The 20,332-nt window shown below is 36.0% G+C and overlaps 1 protein-coding gene across 1 annotated transcript in view; it reads right to left on the bottom strand.

The window, feature by feature from the left end:
* The window catches only part of rcl1 (RNA terminal phosphate cyclase-like 1), a 55,077-nt gene extending 35,737 nt beyond the window's left edge, over window positions 1-19,340 (bottom strand). Inside the window, exons 1-4 of the mRNA XM_039759555.1 lie at window positions 19,156-19,340; window positions 12,977-13,048; window positions 6,801-6,976; window positions 3,221-3,295 (exon numbers count right to left, since the gene is read on the bottom strand). Of these exons, the coding sequence (XP_039615489.1) occupies window positions 3,221-3,295; window positions 6,801-6,976; window positions 12,977-13,048; window positions 19,156-19,285 (453 nt within the window). The 5' untranslated portion in view covers window positions 19,286-19,340. The remainder of the gene's footprint in view (window positions 1-3,220; window positions 3,296-6,800; window positions 6,977-12,976; window positions 13,049-19,155) is intronic.
* Window positions 19,341-20,332: the final 992 nt, after the last annotated feature.

Below are 20,332 nucleotides of genomic sequence, written 5' to 3'. Positions count from 1 at the left end.
GTTTGATCATACTGGTAGATCAGAGTGAAACTGTGCATGAGCTAGACAAGGAAACATCCATTCATTGAAGGAGCGTTTATCTGAGGTGTCACTCCTTGTATCAACACAATCCAACATTAAAATCACAAAGTGATAGCCAAATGTGCACAAATTAATAGTGAAAAAGCACCCAGACCCAACGCAAAGATGAAAGTTTGTGAAGGCAGAAATGGAATACAGCTAACCGAAAAGACATCTGCTCCACTTGGCTAATTCTTAATGCATTCAGCCTATGTGCCTTCATTATACTGGGTGTTTCTCAACATTTATGATTCCCTGCAACCAAGTTTTGCCTCTTGGCCACACTGCTACTGGACCTAAAACTGCTGTCACTTTACTTGACTCACTCCTTGGCTTGGCAAACAGCAGTGAAGATGATAACAGAGATGTGGAAGCTGAAGAACTCTATGGACAGGTTTTAAGAAATTAGATCATAAAATATTTTGGAGAGCAACAAGCAGCCAAAGAAGAAAATTCACTAAATTGGTGGAAAACTAATGAGGCTAGATACCAGACTCTGGTCAGGCCTGCAAAGATGAATCCCTGCTACTTCAACACCATCTGAGCATCTCTTTTCAGTTTTAGGCAACATAACTTCCAAAATGAGAGCCAGCCTTAGCAAAGCACATGCAGACATGTTTGCACTATGACTTAAGAGTTTCTTTTTAAAGCTACTGATGTAACGGTTTCAGCTGTAGTGTGGTTTAAGCCACTGTTGGAGCAATTTAAGTAACATAAGTAAGTTGGTTATGTTTTACTGCAATAAAATGAAATTTATTGCAGTTTAAAGTGGTTTTTCACACTTGCATATTTTTAACTTTTTTTCTTATATATTGTAGTTAGAAGAGTTATAATTAACTCTTGCTCACATCATGGGAGAAATTATGTAAAAAAATTTCAGTAAAAATCTGATAAAGGTCATTTTTATTTCAATTCCAATCAATCAATCAATTGAAAAAAATAATTCACAGATTAATCAATTATCAAAATAATCATTCATTACAACCCTAGCACGCTTACAATAAAAGAAATGCAATGATTTATAATTAACTGTGGAATCTTGGTTAATGAAATGGTATTAATACAATATACAATCTACTTATTCAGTGTACTAAACTGGCTAGTCTCTGACCCTTTGTTATTGCAAAAATATATCATTTCATGGTCTGTTTAGGTAAAAATTTTGCCTCTTTACATAAAAAAAAAATCAAAGTTTTGCCCAGTAGCACAATGAAAGGCAATATAATCCTTGTTAGCATTTGAAGCTTATGATATGTGATGCCAGTTAAAAACCTACTGCCACTATCGAATATCTGTCACTGCTGAGTTGCCTGTGGAATATAAAGGCCCCTACACTGATGTGTGGACTGCATTTTTTAAGATATTAAAGGATTCCAAATTTGTGAGGACATGCAATACAAAACACTAAAAACTCAAAATTAGTTTCTTTTTTTAATGTGACATTGCTTTAAGTTACAAAAAGGTATGAAGGAAAACAAATTAATATGCTTTTTTGCTGGAGAAGTTTTAAGTTACACTGGTGAAAAAGATCTGCCTAACACTTGGCCACCATGAGTCATTAGATAACTCCCACATTTTCTGAATAAGGACCCCCACAGATAAGGAACCACTATTCTGGGGTTGTACCTGAAGAACAAATGTGCCATTTAAGAGCATTCTAAAGAAAAAGAGAGAAACTAATAAAAATGTATATACTGGAAAATACAAAACAATACAAACAAATTTCCAACTGTTCAAATGTGCCAGTAGAGGCAGTTGGTTTAATTATCAGGACATTAAAGCATCCAAATGCTGCGTATTAAGCCATATGAAGCCATAGCAAAACCGAACTATCACTTTAAAGGACAACCAACCACACATCATCTTCTTCTTCTTTTGGATGCTCCTATTAGGGGTTGCCACAGCGGATCATCTTTTTCCATATCTTCCTGTCTTCTGCATCTTGTTCTGTTACACCCATCACCTGCAGGTCCTCTCTCACCACATTCATAAACCTTTTCTTGGGCTTTCCTCTTTTCCTCTTCCCTGGCAGCTCTATCCTTAGCATCCTTTTCCCAATATACCCAGCATTAATCCTCTGCACATGTCCAAACCAATGCAATCTCGCCTCTCTGACTTTGTCTCCCAACCGTCCAACTTGCGCCGACCCTCTAATGTCCTCATTTCTAAGCCAACCACACATATTAAGAACTCTAAATAACACTGACTTACATTACTTAAAAAACAGTAAAACAAAAGTATATCTGAAATTTGCCAAGAAATTATCACATTGACTCTCCACTCACTATATAAAAGAAAAGCACTTTCAGTAGTGAGAAAAGCGCCATATAAAGAATTATTAATATTATTTAGTAAAGGTAAGAGAAAGAGCTTTTGGATAAGTTCAAACAAAAGTTGAAACATATGGACAAATGGTTGAAATAGCAGGCACATACAGCAAAAGAACCTGCTTGTATGATAGTTACAGTAATCTTTCAGCATGACAATGATTCTGAAAACAATTGACCAAGGAAAATGTCACAGACTCATCATCAAAGCTGGCATAAAATTCCAATAAAATACTTACTGTATAGCTATTACTGGTGAAAAAAAAGGCAGCTAAAAAAATATAAAAGTGTGAGAACTGAATATAGGTACAAACAGTAAAACAATGTCAAATTTAAAAAATAAACTGAATTTCAGTACTTTGAAATTTTTTTTTACTTAATACTTATGCTATGCAACGGATTTTATCTTTTATTGTGACAAATTACAATGAAAATGTAGCACATAAATATTAGCCATTTTATCGGTTTGTAAATATTGTCATTCATTTAAGCTGTTATGTTTCTGAGGTTTAAGTCTTGTACAGTAAAATCTGCAAATGTATGTAGTGATGTACTTCAGTACTTAAATGTCACCTTCATTCTGAAACATGCCAGATGGCTCAAATTAGATTTGTATCTCTCCACAATACAGTCAGGAACAAGATTTTAATTTCATGTGTATTGTGTGTTACAATTTAAATGCAAAGAATTTAGAAGTCCTAAGCTGAGATCAGAAATAATGTAAACAAGACTGCAAGATACCCAAAAGTCTGTTGAATGTGCTGATCCATAATAAACATCCAAAGAGAAAAATAACAAGGGTTTATTTAAGAAATGTGTAAAAACTAGCTTACCTTTAAGTCTAGGCCCTCGCCATCAATTCCAAACATTTTCATTAAAGGAATTGAAGTTGCTTTTAGTGCATCAACCTGTTATGTTAAAACAAAAACAGCCCAAATTATAACAGATTTACAGTTAACAAAGGGAAGCCAGGAATGTATGTACTACTGAATATGGGCAGAAATAGCCAGCGAGTGATCGATCCATCGATAGATAGAATTCTTTATTGTCATTATGTATACACATAACAAAATTTTTGTTGGTAGGACTTGGATTCAAGGCAGAATACTTAAATACACAATACATAATAAATAATAAAATAAACATAATAATAAGTATAAAAGACAGCAGCAATAAAACATCAAGTCCAGACTTTTCCTGAACTAGTACGCCTGCAGAGATCAGTGATGTGTGCATGGGTCTGCAGGGGAGGAATACGAGTGTGTGTGTGTGTGTGTTTGATTACAAGGGAAAGTGCGTGTGCATGTCTACACGGGGGCAGGCTAGGGGTAGGGGTAGATTTAGGGGTGTGTGTGTGTGTGTGTGTGTGTGTGTGTGTATCAGAAGGGGCAGATGGACTTCACAGTTCTGGGGAAAAAGCTGTCTTTCAGTCTGCTGGTACATGTTTTTATGTTTCTGTACTGCTTTCTTGAAGGAAGTGGTACACACAGTCCCTGTATGCGCAAACATGCTCTGTGATTCATTGGTCCCTTATCTGGGGTTTGTTCCTGACTTGTGCCAGATAAAAATCATGAACTAGGATTCAGCACTTTCAACCTTGAACTGGATTATGCATATTCAATAATTAAAAGATGGATACATTTTCTAAATATTAACATTATGCAACTTAAAAAAAACAAAAACAAACAGGACATTGAAAATGTCACACTGTCACAAAGCATATGATCTCTCCAACGTCTAGATCCAAAAGAGATTACATCAAGAAATCCTTATTAATGATAAGGAAATGTAAAAATATAAACACAAAAATGTAAAAACACCCAAATTGTATGAATAAAACACAAAGCATGAACAAATAGTCATATAGCTTAAATATGGAAAAATAAAAGATTATAACTTAAAGAATATGGAAGGATGGACAGAGCTATTTGTCAATTGCACCACTGTTTCAAAGATTCAATTCTTAAGAAGTGTTTTACATTTTTTTTAAATAATAATTTTCCCTAATTACAACTTTTTTGCATAATTTAACACTGCTATTTAAACCACTAGGTACTGTGATCTTGAAATTTTTTTGTACTTTTGTACTGTTGCTAAAAAAATTCAATAGTAAGACTAACAGCAAAGAAGAAAAACTCTCAGCCACAGATTATTGTCCCTTGATTAAGATGTGGCTTACTCTTGTTTTTGTAAATTTCCTGAGAACAATCAACAAACCTGTCTGTGAACCAGTGTGGATAACTAATTTCTCTTTAAATAACTTATTAAGAAATTCAGGGGTGTAAAGAGTACAGAGCTAGATAGTCAAATGTAGGCTTTTTATTTATACTTCACTGTTACGTTAGATACAGGTAAGTAAAGGTAAAAAAATACAGAGAAACCCAGAATTAAAGAGAAACAATATGTAGAGCAATTAATTCTAAACACTAACTAGTGGGAAAACATTTAACATCTTTTGGAATTTCAGGAAGAAATAAATATCCATGTTACTGAAAATCCTTGACATTTCATAGTGAGAGCTGAAGTAAGCAGCTGAAGTAAATAAATGTAGGAAACAGCCTCAAGTTCAAAGCTGGAGTGCAATAAAAACTGCAGCCGCAATAACAGGTTTAGGACCAGGACTATCTACCCAACTTAGAATTTTACAAAAAAGAAACCAACCAAGTAAATAATTCTGGAAATATTTAAAAGCTGAGATGTTTCCTAAATCACTCCTTTAGAACCGTATTGTACAATTCTTTCAATGTATTATTACATAATCAGAATTTCATCAATACACACAGATGTCCTTGCAGAAGGAGCACAATTTAAAGTAATAATGAGCGATTTCAAAATCATTTTGCTAGAGGGTGGCATGATTTCACAAACCCAATCATTTATATTTGAACACATCTAAATAAAAGGTGAAATCTTTCTGTAAAGTAGATGATGCAACACAGGATGGTGTAAGCTGGGACTAACTAAGCAACTATTCACAGGCAGTCGGCCAAATGAGCACAATGACCTTTGAAAATATTAAGTAAATGTACATGTACATGTACTTGTACAATTTAACACTACTTCAGTAAACCTTAGACAGGCAGTGCATAGCAGGAATGGATTACATTATTTTTGTTCCAAGCATATGCTAAAGTAATTTCATCTGTGCAATCTAATGGAGGGCTGAGGCCTTTGACCAGCCAGAACACCTCCATAGTGAAAGGACCAGAGGAAAGAGTGTGCTCAGGGGGCTAGAGGGCAGCCCCCATTGGGTTGCTGCAGCACCACAGACTCCCACAGGACTTCATGTGAGTTGGAGTTTGGTACAGCCCAGTTGGGTCCTCTGGGTACCACCAGGGAGTGCTGCAGGGTCTCCTGAGCCCTACATAATTAGGCTCCCATATTACCCTGAAGTGTATCTAGACCAATCCGACAGGACACCAGAAGCACTCCCAGGGATCACATAAAAGGAGCCAGAGGGCACTACTCAGTCACCCAGAATCGGGAGGGAGAGTACGACACTAACTAGAGGAGTGGAGGAAGACTGAGACAGAGAAGAGGAGAAGAAAATACTTTATTGTGAATATTATGCTTTGTAACTGTGCTGAGAAGAAGGAAAACGAGGAAAACATTTCATAGAGCCAAAATAAAAAACGTATTGTATTGAACTTGTGTCTACCTCTGTCTGCGTTGGGTTTGGGGAGTTGGAGCACTCCCTGGTGGCTAGAGCTGTTACATTATTTAAATATTTGTGTAAAAATTTAAGAAACCTGAGTCTGCAGTTTCCTTATAATAAGAAATAAAACATGTAATATTAAATTCAAAAGAAAAAACATTGGTCTTTTTAAACTAAAATTAACTGTGACAGGAAACTATGATATTTGGCACTATTGGTTTTAATTAAATAAATACAAAACACATATTTACTTGTTATTGACTTTGTTTACTGACAGTAAAGATTGGTTTTAACATTTAACGTTTAATAGTAAAATAGTTCACTGCATGAAAACAATCAAAATTATTCTTCTTTAGACTTGTTTATTGTATGAAATCAACACAAGCTCATTAGATTCTTGATGTCTAATGACTAAGGCACTGGACTGTTAAACATTGATTTCCATAGGTTGAAAACCTACTGCTGGCTAAGAAGATCAGTTAAGATGCATTTTCAAATATTTCACATTAAAGAAGCTTAATAAACTGTCCCTTCATCTAAATATAAAACAATTCAAAAATGTTTTTCTTAGAAAATGTCATCCTACTGTACTGTACAGTATATAAAAAGTGTTATTTGAAGTAGAACCCGCATGTAACAAAGGTACTGTAGAATAATACTTTCAAATGCTGGAAATACTGCCATGATGAAGGAACACTTTGTGTAAGTTTTGCCATTAAAAGTAGTGATAGATACCAAAATCTTTATACTGTACTTACAGATGGATCTTGTTGATCATTTGTGACTCCCTTTAGAGTAGCTTTCAGAGAATTTTTCATAAATGGAGCCAATGCTATTAGCACCTCTAAGTAGTAGCCAATTGATCGCTCTGGACAGCAGTCATGTTCTACCTGCCCACCATAGAGAAGGCCAGGCTGGAAGTACAATGTTGTACCTAAATAGAAAAGAAGATTTTCATTTAGTTTAATCCCAGTTTATTATGTATAACTGAAACATACAAATACTATAAATTGACAGTAGAATAGGCATGTGCAGTGTCTACTGCTGTACTGATGCAGATTTAGTACACATCCTTTGTATGATACGTTTTGAGACAGTCAACAATGCACAGCTTGATATTGCAATCGGGACAGAAGTGTGTTTCTTTGCACACTTTTCTTGCATTTTTTTCTGTTACTTGCCTAACCTACACAATCAATTCACTCCTTGTGTTATTGCAGGCTATCACAGCACAAGACTTTCGGACTTTCACATTTCTCCTGAGACGAAAACTAATAGATGGTATATTGTGAACAGTGCTTAGAGAGCTCATTTCTTGCTTGTCCTGGCACGTGATTGCAATTATTTTGCCTTTTTGTCACTCAGCTACTGTCACATCACAGTAAAGCTTTACGCAACTGAATTCACTAAGCATAACACAGTAGTTCAGTGGTACGGTGCTGTATCATGCTTCAGTTTCACTTTCTGTGTCAAAGCTGGATGACCAATATACATTGTCATTACTATCACTTGATTTGATCAATGGTTCTGTTTCGTTTTTTTCTAAAATGTTATAGCTTTTCATTTTCCACTGTGTTTTTGTTGTATTTGCCCTACTTTATGAATCTTGATGACTTACCTTATAGCTACCATAAAGTGGCTTTTTTTTTGGGCTACATGATTTAATTTTATCAGGTAGATGGCAGCAGAATACCATCCTGCAAGTTATTCAGGCTTAACACTATAATGTATGTCATTACACATCACCCTCAACATGACTCAGGTTTAACTGTAATTGTATAGAACTCCAAGCCCAAGTCACACCAAGGTTAACACCAAGGAGGTTAACGTCTTTTAACCTTCTCTTTATTGGGGACAAAGCACAAAGTCACAAAAAGCAAAATAGTTTGGACTACTTAAAACACTGAATGTTACTAGATTCTAACACTATGGACTGAAGAAGGAACTCTTAAACAAATTAGGCCTTGTCCTATAGTACTAAATTAATTTTGGTAGGATGCAGTAGTATAAGTTTTTTGTTCTAACTAATCACCATATTAGAGGCCAATTCCTGTATTTGAAACAAGTTTAATTCTGTGCTTTGTTAGCACTCCTGCATTTTCAGGCATTGCTAATATTAAAGATTTTTTTATGACATCATTGCACACAGCCAGCAATGTTGCACATTTCTACCCTGTGGTGTTCCTGTGTTAATGAACAGTGATGGTGACAACCTGAACATGCTAGCGTTTCTCAGTTAGGAACTGCAACATCCAACCAATCAGGGTGTCACTAAGCTACAATCCATAAATCATACTCTCACATAGCCAATTTTTAAAAATGAGGTGTAACATGATTGTATGCCATATTAGTGTTTTGATAATATGCCAACTGAGGTGTTCCAATCTGTCTGGAAGAGTACATTTAATGTGGCCCAGCACTACTCTCTTAAAGCATTACATTCCAAAGGTAGTGAGTGAATGGCCCTGGTCTGTAGTCACTAAGACTGTCTTAGTAGGTGTGGACCAAAGTTTTTAACAGTAAAATATTAAGGACGTGAAAAATGGCAGCTAATTGGCTGCTACATGTTTTTAAATACACTGCGATTCTCCATCTGGACTGGATGCCCAATGGACACTGTGGACTTGCTTAAAAATTATCCTTAGGTCATCCAAAAAAGTACAGAATTAATCATGTCACACTGATAGCAACCATAGGGAAGATAGCTTGCTAGCAGGCTCAAAGCTGGTGCAAAAAGCGTTAAAATTTATCTGGGAGAGAAAATGTGAATGTGACTAGATTATGCTTTAGTTTGCAATCTGTGAGCGTCTGTAAATCCTGTAATGTCCTAAGCAACAATAAATAACATGCCCAGAATGTAAACCTTATCATAGTGCTGCAAAGATTCCTCAATACAATACAGGTAGTCCTCAGGTTACTGACGAGATAGGGACTGTAGGTTTGTACTTAAGTTCAATTTGTATGTAAGTCAGAACAGGTACATTATTGTAATAAATGCTATTGCTGACTGACTGTAACCAAGTGCTCTGCCAATGAATGATGAAGTTTCACCTCTTTCTGACCTTTTTATTATTTGTACTTTATTTTCAATGGCGATGGTTTTTCTCTTCTTTACTGTATCACCAGCACTTGCATCAGATTTGTGTTTCAGAGACATTCTTGAAGTGTGAAGACAAAAGGTTAAGATGAGCTCTTCTGCACAGCACCGTCCACGCTTTCAAAGCCGGAAGGCACCTTACATCAACATGTCTGATGTATAGTGTGGTCCAGATCTAATCATGCAATTTTCATTACGCTATGACTTATTCAGTTTATTACATAGAAAATCACCTGAAAAATCCCGGACCATCTAGAAGTGTGTGAACTGACGGCATGAAGAATTGTTTTCGTGCAAAACTAAAATCGTCCCTGCATAAATCAAAGTCTGTACCGACAAGAGACAACTTTCTTCTATGTGTGTAACAGTACAAGCAGGCTTGCTATTGAGAATGAATGGGGACGGTGAGGGGCATTTCATCCCCAGCACACCTCGCAGTCACCTCCACTACAGCATGCTGCCTGCAGTGTCTGCCGCACCACCGCCCCCATTCAACACGCAGCCATCCAAGGCACACTACAATGCCACCCCCCCATCGCCCCGTTCACCCTCAATGGCCTCCATTCAGCCACAACCGGGTCATCGCTTGCAGCATTACCAGCCGCCCACTGAGAATGAACGGGCAGCCGTGTCTGGCGGGTGGGCAGTGAAACCGCTTGCCGCTGGGAGCCACCCGAGGGACGCTACACTACGCGAGCAGCGAAATCGCCCCCCTCCAGGCTCCGTCCAGCCACCGCTTGCAGCGTCCCCAGGCTGAAGATGTCGGAGCAGCAGTTACTGAGGTGCATGTGTCACAGCTGCGGCCCCGTTCGTATGTCGTAGGTTGGATGTCCGTAACCTGGGGACTATTGGTGTTGCCATGTGAAGGGATGCAGAGGGTAATCAGAAAAAAAGCTGCAGATATCTCTCGGCGGGTAAGATGGGTACACTTTACATACTTCAGATCAAGTTAGTAATTATTAAAATTAATTTAACTTTCTTGTACCATGTACTGCATACTACAAAACACAAACCAACTCCTCTGCTATTTAAGGTTTAACCATGTTTTTGAGAAATTAAAAACTCAACACTTTTTAATGTGTCCTCATGGTGTCAATCTTGCTTTAATGTTACTCAGTTTGCTATCCAGTGACTGAATGCTGACCAGAAAAATGTTGCACAGTGGGGGTCAGTTGCCATTTTGTTTTTCTCATTTGGATGGCTTTTACTTTGTCTTAGTTTCCTAGCTTGCTTTTACCCAGTTCTTCTTGGCTCAGTCAAGTGAGCTTAATTGCCGGTAAATAATAAATAACAGCTCCATATTTAATAGACTAAACGTTATACCCTGCGTACACACATCAATATTTAAAAGACTTTAGTGATCATAAGTAATAAATGGGGAAAAAGAATAACAAACAATGAAAATAAACAGTACACATGCAAGTCTGAAAGCACTGATATGCAGCTCAAACAGAATGCTATGTATCAGGCCACAGAAGCCTAAAGGTAAAAGAGACACATAATAAAATACTAACAGGGGCCACATTCATAAAGAAAAAAGAACCTAAGTAGTCACTTTGTATAAAATATGTGCAATAAACAAAACAATTTGGTGGTTTTCAGCTAGCTTTACAGTCGATGTAGTAAAACGAAAAATGTGATAAGAGATGGATACAAGGTCAACACAAGCTTGTATTGATAGTAGAGAAATCCGAAGAGGATACAATGGGGGGCCTACAGTCATATATTGTACATTAGAAGTTATAGGTTTCTTCTGTGCTTGGCTATTTAGACTGTTTTACAGTTTTACAGATGTGGTTGCACTCCATGATCGCTTTAAGTCATTTGCACAACTCCTAACCCAAGTCATTTGCTTGGCACATGACTGATCAGACTTTCAGAAGATGTATAAATAACAGCCCCTTACCAGTACCTAATTGACCACAAAATCAGTATGATACAAACAATGGCTCAGTTTCAGAAAAGTAAAAAAGACTGACTTATTGTCAGATGGGAGAACTAATTGACTGGGAAACAGAGAAGCTATCTCGTCGATAAACATATGTTTCAGACCAGTATATGTAGGCCCAAAAAACTATAAGGCTATGCACTTTTGTGAAATGATTATCACACTGAAGTAACTGTTCATCACTAATTGCCAGTATATGGGCACAATTAAGGAAACAAACAACATGGAAAACTGTACAAGAAACTTGCAGCATTTAAAGCAATGGAAAAAAACACATTTTTGAAATACGTTTAAGTATAAATATCAGACTAGCACACTTTACTGAATTCAAAATAAAAGTAGAAAAGGGGACTGCTAATTAAACAGATGGATGAATTTAAAGCATGACTGATTAATTGATTTGTGAAACTGGTTGGAGTAAAAACATGTAGTTACAGGGGCAGACCAGGACTGAACTAACCAGAGGTAATTGTCAAGGTTATTGCACAAGGAATTAAACACGTACACCTCACACAAAACAATGATGTACTTCTTTATTTTACTGCCTTAACAACATTTTTTGCATTTAATTTGATTTGGTGGAGCTCATTCAAATAGATTTTTAACACATAATGAGAACATCAATCATTATTACCCATAAACCACATACAACCAGTTTAATTCAAACACATAAGGCACTGTAATCAAACTATTGCAGAAGTCTTCCAAGAATCGAAATTTTAAATTCAAACAAGTACTTTAATGAAATGGAGTAGTCTTGGTCTTCACTGACTTAGTGTTAATCAGAGAGACAGAGAGGAGGATGTGAATATGTGGCTGAAAAAAATATCAACAGGTTAGTATTTCACTCGGAAAAAGTAGGGTGAATCCATAATTTAAAGATGGCAAACTGTTGGTCTGATGCCAAATGTTGTAGCTTCAGGACAACACTCTACTTAAACCAATCAACTTATAACTTAGGTTCATCATAAAGTACAAAGTGTTCCATTAAGGTACAAGATTTCACACATCCTTTAATAACATTTACAAAAAGTTTATCTTAGGAGTTTAACAACTGACAGATTATTTACCTTCTAAGCTCCGAGGCATTCAAATGTACTTTTGAAAAGGCAAATGTATTTTGTTTCTTGCTTTTCTGGATATCTTTTACTTAATCATGTCAGAGGCCAACTTTAAATTTGAATGATTTAAGGTGAATAACTTTGCTAGAATGACAACTGTCATTTATTTGTGAACATGTCCAAACTAGTGTGATGCTGCATTGGCTTCATTAAGTCCGGCCGAGTCTTAGTTTTCAAACATGTTAGGAATTTTTTGTTATGTTAGACAGACCAGACTATGTTTACAACTGTAAACTGATCACTTTAATGCAATCTATTTTATATAACTCTTTCGTTTTCTTGTTTGCGGAGGATTACAGTGACAACACACCAAGATGAGGTGCCTAAGAATACCAAAATTGTAGGAACAATCTCTAGGTACTTAATGACAAGTGAGAGATAAAATCCCTTCCCAGATTTCCTGAGTCTGCCCCTTGGGTCATCTTATTCTACCATCACAAAATGGTGTATCCTGCATCTTCATGAATTTTTAAACATCTATAAAGGTTAACAGGAAGACTAATTAAATAACTAGAATACTTAAAGTAAGGAAATAACCAAAAAAAGAAAGCAACAGTACTTGTTCAAAGCAAAAGAAAAACCTGCAATTGAATGAAGTAAAAACCTCTCTTCTACTATACACACATACAAAATAATAAACAGTGAATACATTACAACATTTTTGGTTTAAACATCAACTCAATTGCCTTTAACATACAAAGAAGTTTAATTTTAAAAAATAATAAATTATCTAAGCCCCTCTCATGCTAATAAAATAAACAAACTTACCTGTTTCATTAATTTCAATTCTGGTGCCATTTGTAACTTTATCCAACAACCTTATCAAACTGGCTTCAAACTCTAAAAAAGAATTAGAAAAATACCCATGAAAAATACTATACTATGCATATACAGTACATCCCTTCAGACATTAATTTAAAAGTCCTTTTTTTGTTTTTCACTCATCTTTTATTTGCCAGTGTACTGTGGAAAAATATTTATAGCCACTAAGCCACAATTTCTAAGTAGAAGGGTGGAATATTTTCATGACTTTACAAGACAAGATATTACGTTTATTTTGTGAGTTTTCCTTTTATAATGAAATAATAAATACGGATAGGATAAGAAAAATGAAACTGTGAACACTTTAATGTTCAGGAAAATAGAAGCTTTTAAATTCAGTACTTAAAAGGAATACACAGCCCAAAAATTACATACTTTTTTATAATATAACATTATTTTTATTTATTTATTATCTATCTTATTTTATGTTTCATATATTTTATTACTATTTATGTTTTATTGTTTATTGCTTTTGTTTTTTTCTTTTATTCTATTATTGTAAAGCACTTTGGCCGCAGCATTACCATGTTGTTTTAAATGTGCTATATAAATAAATTGACATTGACATATGTCACTTACCCTATGTAGTTTGTTTTCATGGAAGAAAAAAATCTTATTCTCATGTTTTAATGCAGAATTATAAGAAAAGGGATTTGATGTAACACAATACAATGGTGACCAATGCTCTAATAATGGCAAACAATGTGGGAAACTACACTTCTTATGTTGCAAGATCCACAAGTCAGCTATCCAGTTGTATGCTCAACACAAGTAAAGCACGTGAATCATTTTTGCAAATAGATTGTTAAACCCATACTTGTGCAAAACTCAGTCGACACTAGGGCTGTCAAATTAGCCAAAAAATATACCAGTTAAAATTAAGAATATATCTGAATATTTTCAAACTTAGGTCAATGATTCTCAGTATTCCACATATACAATTGTACATGTTTTTTTTAATACTTTAATATTTTAGTAATGGCCACAATGTAAGAACACCAAAAAAAAAAAATAGCAGTACATGGACAACAGCTGAGCGCTATAAAATCCATGCAACATTTTCATGAGTTCTTCATGATTTGCAGGGGCACCGCAACTGAAAAAAGAAGTACAAAACATTAATAATAATGTAGTGAAGCACAGTGCCAGCATGTGTGGCCCGTAAGATTCATTTTTGTAACTGCTTTTATATCTTGCTGTCCTGACAAAGATCATGAGGAATACAGGTCAGTTAGTAAGACAAAGACAGGGTGAGACTAGTGAAGAAAGTAAAAGAACAGAAAGAGGCAGGCAGGTCAAAGACGGGCTTCTTTTATTATTTGGGAGGTGTCCAATGGGCAGTGGCAGGGTAATGTTTATATCACAGCATTCAGAATAAAAAGCCTGTCGGCGCATGTGTGGCTTACGGGATTGTTACGGTAACAAGTCAGGGTTTGCACAACATGTCTTCTTGTTTTTCTCCTTTACAGAACAAGCAGCATTTTTTTTAAAGGTTGCCTCGATATTTTTAATCACACCTCACTGTTTTAGACATTATTTGTCAAACCAGCGGCCACACAAGACAGAGACTAACTGTAGGACACACAGTACGTTCCTTCCATTAAAGGAAAATCAGAATTATTCATTATTTTTCCATTTGCTATAATGAAAAGGTCATTGTATTAACAAGTCAGAGATCTTGAGTTTAAGAGTGATTGGGACAGAATCAGGTGCAAAATTATACTTTCAAGGCGCTGGAAAAGATTAAAAAAAAAAAACTGCTCAAAGTACACTTGTGGGACTGACGTAAAAAAACACACACACACACAAAAAAAAAAACAAACCCAATGCTGTGAAGGGGCCAGGGGCCTAGCTGTAAGTTTTACTAATAAAGAGAACAAAGTAAACATTCAGAATAATGGAAATAAAAAAACAAGTAACTGTACTTTTACAATCAAGCATCAACTTTTGAGTTTGAATAAGACCCTTCTGAAATGCAAATCACATTCAAACAATGATATTCAATCTGACAGTCCTAGTGCATATCACAAACGAAAAGAAAAGCATTACATTAATATAACACTTCTGATCTGAAGACAGGCCTCTTGGACAATAAATGAGGGGGAAAAGCGGATCTTCTGTTCAGACTTTCAGTATTAAGCAGTTAACAATGAGGTCAAGATAATAGCACGTCAGCAGATTCAACTGGGATTTAAGAGGTTTTCTCTCTGCTGAGAGAATTGCTCACTTCGGGCTCTTGGATACACTTAAGTTAATGTGGCTGTTGTTCTTTGTAATAGTTTTATTGTATGTCAAAAGGTCTACTACATGTGGCCCAATGAGAGAAAAACAAAAATCAGAATATAGTTCTATCGAGGCATGGCAGTTACTGTATTTCTGATGAGGAAGAAAGAAATTTTGATACAAGGTAGTGATATTCACTGATTATTGCACCGAAAAGTACGACATATGGCATGTTGATTAGCACATTCAATTAAGAATTTCACTGTTCTCTGTAGGCATAACAATACTAACAATATGAACCAATCAACCCTAATACTTATATTAGTAAAACTATTACTAGTTCATGAATACTAGAATAGCTTGGCCAGATACAATATTTAACTGCATACATTTTAACCCCTAAAGACTTTATTCAAAATTGAATAAATTGCTTCACCTGTCCTTCAACAGCTTAAAATTTCAATACATTCTTTTTTTTCCTGGTTTGACACTTTCCTTCTTCCCGTTTTTCCTTCTGGTGTTCTTGTTTGTGCCATAGGTTCTGTCTTACTAAGTACATTCTGAATTTTGGTTTTAAATGGGCAAAGTCTATTATTTTTGTCAGCTTTTTTTTTTTTAGTTATTGTAAATAATTACAAAAATATTAAATTAGGAGTTATCACATGACCTTCCTGACAAAGTAAAAAAAACAATATTTATTTTTGGTGTCACAAATTATGTTGAGACTTTGAATTTATGTTGCCTGGTAGTGACCTTGGCATGTTTAAATTTCCAAATCTAGTTATCTGTTTATTCAGGCATCACAGTTTTATTCAACCTTTCAGGTTTCTCAGTTGGTATCATCCACTTTAGAGTATTAGTAAGTTTTTCCAAGTCTACCTATTGAAACTTTATAACCTGAAAAGTATAACATTTACCAAGTTTGTGTATTATTCTTACTGAACATCATAGAAAGAAAGACCTTTTAGTAAACAACACCTTACCATATTTCCCTAACACGCACGCACTAACCTCAAATTAAAACAAACTTTGTCAAACACGTGTGCTGATTGCTACTGCTATCCTCATTTCTTTGCACCCAACAACAACACTTATACCACATTTTCATACAAGCAATGTAGCTCAAAGTACTTTACAAGATGTCAAAGAGAAAACATCTTCTTGAAATATACATGCTTAGTGCCCAAGTCCCCCCCCATAATCTTCTATGGACAGCCCATGTCTATTATGTCTTGGACTCTGTCTCTCTAACAGATACACTATAATGAAATGGTATGCAAGTTTTGTTTTCTTTTCCTATGTCAATTTAGGGGTAAATTATGAAGGCAGTCTGCTACTTGTTTTGTTCACTGACGTCATAAAGAAGGCTGCCACAAAACAGTTAAGCACTATTGTCTGGAAGGAATCCAACCTTAATGACCTTCGCTTTGCTGACAACACAGCTTTACTGGTAAGGAGTTCAGGCTATTTCCAGCAGATAATGCAAACTTCCCAGGCTACAGCTGTGCCCACTGGTTTTAAGAACAAGCACTGAAAAATGCAGGAGTGTGTGCACAGTTGTACAATTAGACAATCCACTACTGTGTGATGAGGACTCCCAACAAACTTTGAGCCTCAATAATGAACATACACAGAATACATGAAACTGCCCATAAGGCTGTTTTTAATAATTTCATAGGACCAGCTGCTCACTTTTAAGCCTAAAATGTGCCATTTGTTTATCTTACTAACATCCTAGATTCAGCAAAGTACACAATGAAGATTTGAACAAAATTCAAAGTACTCTGTAAATGCTGATGTATAACAAGCATAACTGATGCCCATGATGAATTCTTTTCTGGTGTGATTTGGTAACCTGTGTTGCAGTTTCACAAGCTCCTCCATAGGACTCTTAACAATTCCTCTAAAATAACTGGGATTGACCCTTGCACAGCTACTCCACACGATGTCTGAGGAGGACTGAACACATCATCTCTGATTCTAGGTCTCCACTTCATTCTGTTTTCACTTCTGGAGCCTCACTACACACTCCTCACACTTCAGGGACAGATTCTTTGCCCCAGACCGTCAGGTCAGTGAACTCTCTGTAACAGACCTTACCTACCCTGTACTGTACCCATCTGTTGGTATATGTGTAATTCTCCTGTATGTTACATGTCTATTGCCGCCTGGCTTTTTAAACGACTGTTAGAAAAAAAAAATGACCGTACAGTTCTGTTTTGCACTATGTACATTATTCCATGCTTCTGCTACTCCTATTTATTGTATCCATTTATTTATGCAACCTCATAATGTCTCATTGCCTGTACATACTTCCCTGCAACCGCAGTATATATGACAAAGATTGAATTTAATCCAAAATGCTGGATATCATTTTATCATGACAATTATATTCATTCAACTTTTTTTTAATCAAGTCACAACAGATACAACATATAAAAAAGCTTAGCAGCTAAAAACTGAAACTGAAGGGCAATGTACTAATCTAAAATTAATGAATGGTTAAAACTTGTGAGATTATATCATCCACTGACTAAAGAAATAAGGATGCGCCGAAGGCTAAACGTTTAAACCGGAGTCTGCTTATGGGAAATTTGTTAGTCTAAATAAACCCCTGCAGAAAGGGTGTCAAGCTCAAAATGGAACTCTCTGATCTTTACATAAGAAAAATAAGTAGATCAGTTAGAGCATAAAAATGGAAACATTCATTTAATTTTTTTTTTTCGAATGCAGGAATACTAAAAATATGACTCAGATTAAAGTTCACGGTTAATAATTGTCAAGATTGTTTCACTTGTTCTACAGTTTTGTATTTTAAAATACATGTGGTGAAATGCTATATCAAATTAGGCCTCACTAAAATAATAAAAATATTAATAATAATGCTGTTGAATCCATAAATTAAGCACAGCTCCTGGAACACGTCAAATTAAACAACCCATAGGAAGAAAGTACCCTCGGCTGCAGTGACTCAGCTTGGGGTGTCGATCAAAGTGAAAAGCACTACACAACATTGTTGATTGATTTAACGATTTCTGCTTTCCTGGATCGCAACACTATTTGCAACTCCAGAAACTCGCATTAGCTTTTTTTATTTTAAAAATCTTGCTATGCATAACATTACAGACAGTATTGACTGTAAAACAGCATAAATATGTTATAACGGTTGGGATGTTAAAAAAAAAAAAATCAAATGGCTACAATACAAATTATGATCAAGGATCAGTGAAATGCCGAAGTCAGTCCGGACTGCATTATGAATTCTTATGAAATCTTTTTATGGTAGGACTTTGTTTGGTTACTGCAGCTTGCAGACGCGTCGGACCCACGCTAGTTTCACTCTTTAATCCAAAAGCTCCGATGAAGTTAACAATGAAATGTTGCAATAAAGAAAGAAAATATCATGTCGCAGATGATATTCAGTAAGAAAACAAATTTAGCATATTTCTCAAATATTCGGACAGCGGCAGCCAGTTGCGAATCGTTAAACGTGCACAAAACACCGTTTAACCGAGATGACAAGGAAGGCACTTTGACAATTTTCCCCCCGTAAAGAAACTGATCTAATATTAGAAATCCAGTGTATGCTTAATGAAAGTGGAAAATCTTCAAACTAACGTGTTGCATTCTTCCACTAAAACAGATCTGACTTAGTATAATAGCACAGGCGCAAAAATATTACAAACAAAAAAGAAAATGAAAAGAAAGGCATCACAAGGCTTCTTTTAAAAAGATGGTCACTGTCTCTAAGCTAAATACTGTACTGATAGTTCAACGTAATAGACGATCGAAAGATCCAGATGCTCGCCCAGTTTACTGGCACCCATACAGAAGTGCTGCGTAGTTATTATTTACATCGTCTTTCACCGCCCAAACCGCGTTTTTTCAAACTCCCCGCTTACCTCGCAGTCCAGGATTGTCATCGCGGGATCGGATCTGGCGAATTTTAACAGGTCTTCCACTGAGAATGGCCAGTATCAGTCTTTGGCGAAAAAAATTGCAACCTTCGTAGCTCAAGATATTGCTCGCCATGTCACTGGCACCAGCGATTCGACGCGTCCACGTGTTTTGGACGAGAAAACCACATGGAGGTCAAAGGTCACACTAGTACGGGTCGCTAGGAGGGACTTAAAGTCAGCCAATACTCCGCTGTCACGATTCATTTAAATTTTCTTTGGGATTTACCACAGAATTCACTAAAAGCATTTAACCTTGAAGAACGGACACAACTTTTAATCAATTTAGAAAATCGAAGGAACCATAAAAAGGTTTGTGTTATTAACATCTGCATTGTAACAAAAAATCAAGTATTTGGATTGACGGTAGAAATTAGAAACTGACCAATGGTGGGCGACAGTAAGAAAGACTTAAGTTTCGAGGTATGTGGTGGCGTGTGGGATGTTGATTAGCGCAAGAAAATAAGAATTTAATTGTACTTTGAAGATAATGAAAGTGCTTAACAGTTAAATCCAAGTAGCATGATTAATAAGCAAGAGTAAAATATAATAAACTGGAATAAAACCATGTTCCACGGGTAAACTGATAAAAACAAATATTAAGATGGCTGATAAACTCTGAAACTCCCACTCATACATGGACAATTTAGAACTGCCAATATACCTGTCAATACTTAAGATTATAATTATTTATTACATAACATAATAATATATATAATATGGTGCTGTAATTCTGCAATTTCCTTTGGGATTATTGAAGTGTCTATCAATCTAATATAGTGCCTTATCTGTCTATCTATTGTGGCGGACAGCCTGGGCCCTTGCCCAGCAGGTACACTTCCACAATGGAAGGACCTGGGGCCTCATGTATAACGCCATGCATAGAATTCACACTATAACATGGCGTAAGCACAAAAGCGGGAATGTACGTACGCACAGAAAAATCCAGATACAGGAATCTGTGCGTACGCAAACTTCCATGTTCTTCCGCTACATAAATCCCATTTCTGTGCATATGCACCATTTATACACGAGACCTCTGGGGAAGAGAGTGGTCTCAGGGCATTACCTACCCCTGGACACTAGAGGATGCCCCCTCCCCCCGCCGGTTGCTGCGGAACCA

This window comes from Polypterus senegalus, chromosome 7 (assembly GCF_016835505.1).
Source record: "Polypterus senegalus isolate Bchr_013 chromosome 7, ASM1683550v1, whole genome shotgun sequence".
In the NCBI taxonomy this organism is placed as follows: domain Eukaryota; kingdom Metazoa; phylum Chordata; class Cladistia; order Polypteriformes; family Polypteridae; genus Polypterus; species Polypterus senegalus.
This window is presented reverse-complemented; position numbering and strand designations above follow the sequence as displayed.